The sequence below is a fragment of the Oculina patagonica genome, chromosome 13 (assembly GCF_052425735.1).
Source record: "Oculina patagonica isolate OP01 chromosome 13, crgOcupat, whole genome shotgun sequence".
Lineage (NCBI taxonomy): Eukaryota > Metazoa > Cnidaria > Anthozoa > Scleractinia > Oculinidae > Oculina > Oculina patagonica.
The window spans coordinates 17,180,792-17,190,842 of NC_135770.1; the positions used below are offsets into that span (position 1 = coordinate 17,180,792).

The 10,051-nt window shown below is 38.8% G+C and overlaps 3 protein-coding genes across 3 annotated transcripts; all 3 read left to right on the plus strand.

The window, feature by feature from the left end:
- The first annotated feature begins 332 nt into the window (after nt 1–332).
- On the plus strand, nt 333–1,472 carry LOC144636205 (trace amine-associated receptor 9-like). The gene has a single exon (XM_078495358.1). It carries the CDS (start codon nt 430–432, stop codon nt 1,372–1,374), a length of 945 nt encoding a protein of 314 aa, XP_078351484.1. The 5' UTR covers nt 333–429; the 3' UTR covers nt 1,375–1,472.
- Nucleotides 1,473–4,447: 2,975 nt separating this feature from the next.
- Nucleotides 4,448–5,392, plus strand: LOC144634400 (melanocyte-stimulating hormone receptor-like). Its single transcript, XM_078493351.1, has one exon. It carries the CDS (start codon nt 4,448–4,450, stop codon nt 5,390–5,392), a length of 945 nt encoding a protein of 314 aa, XP_078349477.1.
- Nucleotides 5,393–8,363: 2,971 nt separating this feature from the next.
- LOC144635733 (melanocyte-stimulating hormone receptor-like) lies at nt 8,364–9,373 on the plus strand. The gene has a single exon (XM_078494815.1). It carries the CDS (start codon nt 8,373–8,375, stop codon nt 9,297–9,299), a length of 927 nt encoding a protein of 308 aa, XP_078350941.1. The 5' UTR covers nt 8,364–8,372; the 3' UTR covers nt 9,300–9,373.
- Nucleotides 9,374–10,051: the final 678 nt, after the last annotated feature.

Consider the following 10,051-nt stretch of genomic DNA (forward strand, 5'->3'; position numbering starts at 1 on the left):
ACACTTCTTGATAGCATTAAAAATCATTTCTTCTTTATCATGTTAATTGCGCCTCTAATATCATCTACAAGAGGGTCCCCAGTTTATTAAAGATTCAGGCTCTGAAGCTGTGGGGATTGTGGCGGTTGTGGCAGACCACTTTATTTATGGCCGAGATTGGTGATGCCCGTTCTCAACCAAAATGATGGCAAAAAGGAATTAACATCATGTGAAAGCAACGTCACTTCAGTGTTATCATAATCACCTGTTTGATAATTAATTGTAGGCGTTATTATGCAAAAACATGACATGTCTGGCATAAAAAGCAGCCTTGAAGGTGGGAATATTATTCACTGTCAAGGAACCGTCCTGAATGAAATTCAGAGCATGAAACATCAATCCGATTGAGTGTTCCTGGCTGGATTCTGTAGATAACTTTTGTGCAGAGCAATGGCGATTGCAAACTTTACTGGAAGCGATAAACAGTCTGAAACACTTGAACAACAGCTATGCTCGGCTGCTTTGACAGACGGAATATACCAACAGTTGGTGTATATTTCAGCATTCAACATTTTTCTATCCATGACTGCATTTCTTGGCAATGCTCTGATCCTGGTTGCGCTTCGAAAGGAGTCTGCCCTTCATCCGCCTTCCAAACTCTTGTTTCGTTGTCTGACAACAACTGATCTCTGCGTTGGTCTAATTGCAGAGCCGGTCTTTGTGATCCATCTGATGTCCATGGTTCACGAAAAATGGAATCTTTGTCGCTACACACTGCTCACGACGTACCTAGTAAGTTTTATTCTTTGTCCCGTTACTTTGCTTACAACGGCTGCAATAAGCGTGGACCGACTTCTCGCCCTGTTGTTGGGGCTGAGATACAGACAAGCTGTAACTTTGAAGCGAACATTTGCCACCGTGTGTATCTTTTGGGTCATTTCCTTTGTCGCTGCAGTAGCGTATCTTGCAAATCACCAAATAACCATCTGGTATGGTCGTATAGTCATTCTTTTTTGTGTTGTAGCCTCAATCGTCTCCTACTCAAAGATTTTTCTTACCCTACGGCATCATCAGACTCAAGTACAAGGTCACGTTCAACAACAACAGCAACCGTGCCAAGCAATTTCACTCAACATAGCGCGATACAGGAAGGCAGTGTCCAGTGCACTGTGGGTGCAGTTGACATTAGTTGCGTGTTATTTACCATATGGTATAGCTGGAGCTTTCAGTTATAGTAACCTGTCTCCATCGAGTGTCCTTGCTTTGAACGTTACGTCAACTCTAGTCTACTTAAACTCGTCGTTAAACCCGCTTCTTTACTGCTGGAAGATTAGCGAAGTAAAACAAGCAGTAAAGCAGACACTCAGAGACGCACTTTGTTGTTTATCGAGTTAATTCATCGTTCTTCGTAAGTAAAGCTGAATGGTTGGAAAGTCAAGGTAGAGTTTCATGTAAATTAGATTGGAATTGTTGCCGCGATTAAATAGCCAAATTATAGGAGTCAAAGCACTTGATTTTGAAAGCCATCACTTTTATATTTTCACATTGTTATGAATACTCTTTATAAAATATGGTATGCTACAACAGCTTCCCGAGACATTTTCGGCTCATAAGTCAGCTAGAAAATGATACTCAGGAAAATAGTTTGTTAGTTTCTTTCGTATGCGCTAACAAATTAAGGTCTCTTTAATAAACAGCTTAAGTTTTCAGGATATTATAGAAAGTATAATCCACCATTACTATATCTCTCAGATAGTACGAAGCTGTGATGGTCAATTTTACGGGCCGTTTTCTACATTACGGGTCGCAAAAACTTGACAGTTCACGTGAAACCATAATTACGTTTGTTATCAACATGTCGTAAAAACGCTACTTAAAACTTTTCGCTTTTGACGAAAAGTCTGCAAATACTGTGAAGAAACCTAAATGCTGCCACCCTCTGTTTCGACAATCGTAGTACCTATTTCCATTTGTTCAGTTATTTAATATGAGATGGCCACCCGCGGTAAGTGATTCAGCTAATGATTTAATTTAGCGACAGGTGCTGAGACTGATTCAGTTCAGCTCTGCAGGCCAAACACCTCTCAAAACGACACATTAATGTTCCTAACCCATAACCCTTATTATAATTATATATAAACAAACAACACAACCAGAACATTTGTGGGGAAAGAGGTAAGGGATGAAGCACTCCAATAGGCCATTTCCGATATGTTAAAATTCTAACTTGGATCCGAGGCTTGGGGGAATAAAAAAAATATCACGTTGAGGTTCAGGGATGAATAAATCATTTCTTTTGTTTTATTCCCCCAAGCCTCGGAGCCAAGTAAGAATATTAATATATCGGAATTGGCCTATTAAGAGTTCTATGTCACTTTTCCTAGGATTACCCCGGCGTGATAATCCACCAGGGTACTCAGTACGAGGTGCTAATTCTCAAGAGGGGGTGATAATCCCCCAAGGGTACTGAGTGAGAGGTGTTCATCCGCTCTAGGGGTCGAATCCCCCGGGTTAAGGAGTAATAAGAGTCTACATTTTAAGGAAAAGCAAATAAAAATAAATACTATGTAAATTCCTTCACCTGATTTCGTTGTTAAATCACAACATAGAAAATGCGCATGTGTTTTCGGCTGACCTGATCCCCTTTAGTTCTCACCGGAAGCGTTTTGATCGCTATCTGGACGGCAACCATAATACAGAGATCAACATTGTCAAGAAACTAACAAATTCAAGGACTAAGCAACAACGGCAGACGTCTAGAAACAGCTTGAAGCCGAAGGGAAGTGAAGCGAAGCAAAATCTTTCACTGCTTGCATTCAAAGTCATGCCTTATTTCCATAGATCAAGACCTAACATCGTTGTTTTATCATCCAAAAGCCTTCTTGTTGGAAAAATGATTAATTCTTAATTAGGAAGCTTCTAATGTTACTGAATGAAACCAACCCCCAGAAAAGCATCCCCTAAATTGAAGTAAATCCTGGTTCTAAAGCCGAGGTGAACTTTCGCGGTTGTAGAAAAACATGTTATTTATGGCCTGGAGAAGTGATGCCTGTTTTTCTACCAAGAAGAGAGCGAAAAGGAATAAACTCCCTATAAAACAACGTCATTTGCGGTGTGCTCATAATCTCTTGTTTATTAAATTTAAATATTTTCTTATTGCAACGCGTTCAGCCAAAAGAATAAAAGCTAAGATAAAATCTGGCCAGTAACAGTAATTTGCCAGTAACCAGGCACGGCCGCTTCGTCAGTCAGATCAAAGTTTTTTTTTTTCGAAAATACAACTCAGGCAAAACAGTCGTGTAAAATCCCCCCGAGGGAGGGCATTGCCATATATGAGCTATATAGTATGTGCCGTGGGATAGGGTATGGTTTTTTAGGTTCTCGATCCTTAATTGTGTTCTCGGTGTGATCCTTTGATAAGGTACTTAAATTGCATCAGCTTAAATTGCAGTGCGTAAACGTACAGCTAAACGACAAAGAAATGCTCCGCGCACCTTTAGTTTTCTTATTTTATTTCTTTATGTTTCTTAGGTTTTTTAGTTTTCCTGGGGGGAGGCAACTTTACCCTTACCCTCCCCCCCCCGCCCCCCGCTATGTACGGCCCTGCTTCATCTTTTAATAGGGTCAGGGTTTTTAAAGAACCTTGCTGCACTCACCTATCCGAAATTGTCAGGATTGCCCCCCCGGGGGCGTAAAATAACGTCAATATTGTCAGCACCGTCTTTCTTTCCCGATCTGCCACTTGCTTATTTATAACCGTGAGGTCTTTCACTTCCCGTTTTATTTTCTTAAAGCACGAAAAAGCTTCGGTTGTAAATTACTATTGGCAGCACCACGGGTACTCAGCAAGCGTATGAGCGTAAGTAATTGTGATGACCTTTAATCTTCCGAAATGCTTACATGCTAAGGGAAGCAAGGCAATGAACATAAAACTCACATATTAAGGAAGGAGATTTATCCGTTCTAAATTTTGATGCGTGGGCCCTCTGTGTTAAAGTGTAGACCAAAAAATATGAATCCCCTGTCGTATGAACATCATTTTTCAGGTGTGAAGATAAGGTCTCCCCCATAAAAAATTGAAAACACTGAACTCCAAGCATCTGAAAGCTGAAACGTTCAAGCTGAAACACTACTTTTATTACTTTTGTATTTAATTTTCTTCACATCCCGCCTCGAGGCCCATTAACTCTCAAGACGGTTGATTTACTCTTATACTTTGACAAGGTAAAGTAGTTTTTTTCTTTTCTTATCTTTTAGACTGAAATTAAATTTGATGGAGCACATGGTAAGAGCTCAGAGTTCATAAAAGTTGTCAACTCTCGTACTTTAAATCATTTGGCAGTTGACATGTTCGAAGATATAAAAGAAGTGAATACGCCATGTAAATTAGTGTAGAACAAAACAGAAGCGCATAGATTTTGATAAGTTATCTTACGTTTAAACTTTAAACGCCTGCACTGAAGGAAAAATGGCGATACCAAACTTGACTGAACCTGAAAAACACACTGAAATGTTCCAAAAACTGCTATGCTCGGCTGGGTTAACAGACGGAATACACAAACATTTGACGTTTATTTTGATGTTGAACATTTTCCTATCTATTACTGCATTTCTTGGAAATGCTTTGATCCTAGTTGCCCTTCGAAAGGAGTCTTCCCTTCATCCGCCGTCCAGACATTTGCTTCGTTGTCTAGCAACAACTGATCTCTGCGTTGGTCTTATTTCAGAGCCTCTCGCTGTTGCCTATTGGATATTTTTGCTCCGCGAAGATTGGAGCCTTTGTCGTTTGGCAATAGACACCTGCCTCGCAGTGGGCTTTGCTTTGGGTTTAGCGTCTTTATTTACAATAGCTGCAATAAGCGTGGACAGACTTCTCGCTCTGTCGTTGGGGCTGAGATACAGACAAGTTGTAGCTTTGAAGCGAACATATGCGATTTTAGGTGTCTTTTGGGTTGTGTCCATTGCTGGTGCTACACTGTACCTCATAAATCACCTTATAACATTTTGGTTTGGCTATGTAGTTATACTGATATGTTCAGTGACCTCAGTCGCGTCCTACACAAAGATATTTTGCACACTCTGTCGTCATCAAACTCAAGTAAAAGTCCATGTTAAAAAAGATCAACCGAGCCAAGCAATTCCACTAAACATAATGCGACACAGAAAGGCAGTGTTAAGTACGATATGGGTGCAAATGGCATTAGTTGTTTGTTATTTACCATACGGTATAGTGACAGCTGTGCTTAGTTACAGCCCTATAACATCATCGATGTTCCTCGCTTGGGAAATAACAGCGACTTTTGTTTACTTCAATTCAACGATAAACCCGTTTCTTTACTGCTGGAAGATCAGCGAAGTAAAACAAGCAGTAAAGCAGACAATCAGAGACGCACTTTGCTGTTTATCGAGTTAGTTCATCATTCTTTAATACTCATGTTGTATTCCTTAAAAATAAATCTAAAAAGTTGTTAGTTTGTATGTTAATGTCGATAATGTGTTGGCTTTAATTTTGAAGATTTATGACTTGGTGATGGAAAATGTCAAGTACTTTTAAGAGTTGCTGTCAAAAGTACTTAATGCGTTTGCAAATTAAAACTACTGAGTAGTAAGGAAGTAATAAATCTAGATTTAAAACATGCTGCATGCCTTTGGCCTTAAACGCGTTTTTTTTTCTAAATTGTGTGCCGGCGAAAGATGAGTTTGCATGCGCGCTTTAAAAAATTGTAACAAAGGTTTTCAAATTGATCAGGTGTTCTTGAATATAAGAAGAAATCGCTTTTTCGCAAAAGCTAAAATGTGGAAAAGACCAGATGTTTTTCGAAATATAAATTTGACAACTTCAAAGTAGCCCACCTTGCAAACAATTTAATATTTAATGTTACCAGAAATGCAAATGTATGACGTCACAACTCCAAAGGGTTTAACCTGTCAATCAAAAGTTCATCAAATATGGAAACCAAATTAAGTGCTCATAAAAACCATATATAGTTTACATGCTTTCAATTCTTTGTTATACTTTCAATGCCAGTGACAACTTGCTACCTTAGTCGAAAGCTCGCAAATTACTTTAAGGTTACTATTAATTGCTAACGGCTACTAATTTAATAGCTGGGCGAAAATCGCTCAATGAAGTACTCGCTGAAATTTGTCTCGGTCAAATTTAATACTCGTTAAGTTCAAGTAAACGGAACATGCGGAACACTACTTTTTGGTTCACTGGTTCACACCACAACGAGTCATACCGGTGCGAGTTCTTTAACGAAAACTCGATCCAGTACCATGTAAACAATGAACGGTATGAAATAAGTCTCTTGGTAGACTGGAATTGCTGGTTTTCACTGTCACGCAATCAAAAAATAAATTCGAAACCATTCAACTACAGAAGCTACGAATTTCAAATATTATAGACGATAAAAAGATAAACAGTTTCAGGTCTGTGCGGTGTACCGTTCGCGAGTTATTTGCCGAACCTTTCCACGCAAATTTATAAAGCTTAGTATGGAGATGCCATAACTGTGTCCTTCCGAGGGACACAAATATGGCCGCCGTGATGTCAGAGAAACCATCTTGAACTCAATTCTGTTTACAACAGCGGCTATCCTTGGCTTAAGAGCTAGTACAGTTTCACATAAACACCACTTATTATATCTGAAATGTTCAATCTGCTGAAAATGGAAAGGAAAGGCCTTTTTTTGTCACGGCACTCAGCTTGATGTCACATACGACGGAAAACTCAAATATTCAAAATGCTCTGTTTAAAAAACGAATGACACTATCGATCTGGAAATTTGCAAAAAAGATATATTTTTAGTTTATCTTACGTCTAATGACAACGAAAATTTAGAAGGCCTAGTGAATTTTGATTTCAGAATTTTATGACGTAACATGAAAACCAAGAATAGGTACGCATGCGTAGTTTGCGCCATCATATCCAAGATGAACTCCATATTTGGGATGGACATGCGAATTTTATCAGTGTAAATTGTCTCTTTATGCCGGTAAACGCGTTATGACTGAATTACGCACTCCCACACCGGTATGGAACTCCCACCGACTCGAGTTTTTACGTGTAAACACACTGAGACACAGTGTTTATTTTGCAATAACGTAGGCCATACAATTTGGTCGACCATACAAGTTAATAGGCAGCTTTAACATTGGAGTTTGTTTCTGATGTAGAGATTGCTAACCGCATGGAATAACCTGTAGATAATGATTGCAGTCTGAGGACCTTTGAGGGTTTTTATGATATGCAGAACAACCAATTTCGTGTAAGCGTTGTCACCCGAATTTGAAGACTGTGGCTGATTACCGAGATCTTTCACTTGTTATCCGGCATCCCAGAACAAACCATATTCACGATAGCCGTCATGATGTTTTTTTTAATCAAGCAACTAGCCATGTTACTATAAAAAAATAAACATTGCGATAGATGAAAGGGTCATTCCCGAAACGGTATAGTACTAAAACACGAAGTGTAACAGCATCTTATTATTATTTTTCAAACTAGCCATGTTCTGTTCAAAATTATGCCGTTTCTCGGAAAACTGTCTCGTCAAAATGGTGAAGTATCTGTGCCAAAATCATGATTTTGTTATAAGGAATACGTAGAATCCCGATTTCTCGAGCCCACGGTTTCTCGAAACTTCCGATTTGGCGAACCAATTTTCGTTTCCCTTGGAAAGAACTTCTCTTTATTTTTACCCCCGATTTCTCGAATCTCCCGAATTATCGAAGCGATTTAGTTTTTAAGTTCGAGAAATCGGGATTCTACTGTATATGTGTACAAAGCAATCGTCTGCTATCTTGCAGGGTGTTAAACACCGACACCGCCTATGAAGTAAATACAGTAAAATCCCGATTTTTCGACCCTCCAGGGCATACGAAAATTGCTTCGATAATTCGGAAGGTTCGAAAAAATCGGTTGTAACATTAAAGAGAAGTTCTTTCCAAGGGAAACGAAAATTGGTTCGCAAAATCAGAAGTTACGAGAAACCGAGGGTCCGAGATATCGCGATTTTACCTTATAACGAAAACATTATTCCACTTGTAGACGATTGCTTTGTACACATATACATTAGAATCCCGATTTTTATGAACCTCCAGAGGGAAACGAAAGTTGCTTCAAGAAATCGAAAGTTTCGAGAAACCGAGGGTTCGAGAAATCTGGATTCTACTGTAAATGCAATTTTTAGTTTAAATTAACATGGACCATTCACTCATAGCAAACGCCGGGAAGTCGAAACTCTCGCTTTTGTTTTCGAAAGTGACGACACACAGAAAACGAAAATCGAACTCCGTTTTCCAGTTAGTATGTAGTTTATTCAGAAAAAAACTTCTCACTTAAGTACAAATTTTAACGGTAAAGCTACAGATCACCTAATTGCAGAACAATGGCGATAACAAACATAACTGGAGAAGACAGCAATACTGAAACATTCGATGAACTACGATGTTCGGCCGTTTTGACAGAGGGAATGCACGTACACTTGATATATCTATCAGCACTCAACATTTTTCTATCCATTACTGCATTTCTTGGGAATACTCTGATCCTTGTTGCCCTTCGCAAGGAGTCTTCCCTTCATCCGCCGTCCAAACTTTTGCTTCGTTGTCTGACAACAACTGACCTCTGCGTTGGTCTTATTTCTGAGCCTCTCACTGTTGTCCGTTGGATATCTATTGTTAACGAAGACTGGAATCTTTGTCGATATTCATTTGCCTCTTACTTCATCTTGGGCTATACCTTAGCTTCAGTTTCTTTGATGACACTTACTGCTATAAGCGTGGACAGACTTCTCGCCCTAGTTTTGGGGCTGAGATACAAACAAATTGTGACTTTGAAGCGAACATACGTGATTGTGGTTACCTTTTGGCTTGTGTCCACTGTCGCTGCGTCATTGTACCGTATTAATCACCTTATTGCATATTGGTATGCCAATATGACGATATTATTATGTCTGTTAACCTCAATCATTTGCTACACAAAGATTTTCCTAACACTCCGTCATCATCAAACTCAAGTTCAACGGGAACAACCGAACCAAGCACTGAACATAGCGCGATACAGAAAGGCAGTGTTCAGTGCAATATGGTTGCAGTTGACATTAATTGTTTGTTATCTACCATACGGAATCATGGCAGCTCTTGTCACAAGACGCATACTATCTTCATCCAATCTTTTTGTGTTGGAGTTTGCAGTGACTCTGGTATACTTAAACTCATCGTTAAACCCACTTCTTTATTGCTGGAAGATCAGCGAAGTAAAACAAGCAGTAAAGCAAACAATCAGAGACGCACTTTGCTGTCTATCGAGTTAATTTGTTGTACAGCAGCAGATTTTTTATCTCTTTTCAAAGTAGGGCTAAAACTGAAGGAAGCTCAGAAAGATTTATCATCGGATTATAATTGACAGAACAAATGAAATTGTCATCGGATTATAATTGTTAGTTTCGTCAGTTTCACTGGGACGAGCAGGGCTAGGCTTAAAAAACCACGTCACAAAAACTGTTTGTTTAAAAAGCCATCGTTTTTGAGTTCACAGTGAAATAAATGATAAATTTAAGGATGTATTATAATATCTACAATATAAAATCTCGCACTATGAGTTTTACTTTTCAAGCGGGTTCGAAAGTGTTGCTGAGGAGAATAATTTATTAGTTCTTTTTTTAGTTAAGCTTCTTTTAAGTCGTTCTTCCAGCTGTCTGTAGTACTTGTTCGTGTTTGATGATAGAAACCGATTTGAGAACATCTTATGAGAGTTCTATGGATAGTACAGTACTGGGAAGTTTACGTTATAACACTAACGGTGAATATTTTAGAAATTTCTAGCGAAAAGTTAAGGAAGGTCAATCGTTGCAGAGAAAGGTTTCTAACCATCATATTTTGAAAAGCCGGCAGACCTCTCACAGATAAGCTTTCAGCACATGCTTATTCCATAAAGAATCATTTAAGATTTTTAAATCACGGCCATATTGACAAGACACGTGATCAGAACAAAAAAAAAAAATGAAAAAAAACTAAAATTCTAACGGCATGTAGATTTGGAAATTAAAATCAGTGTCTTAGATAA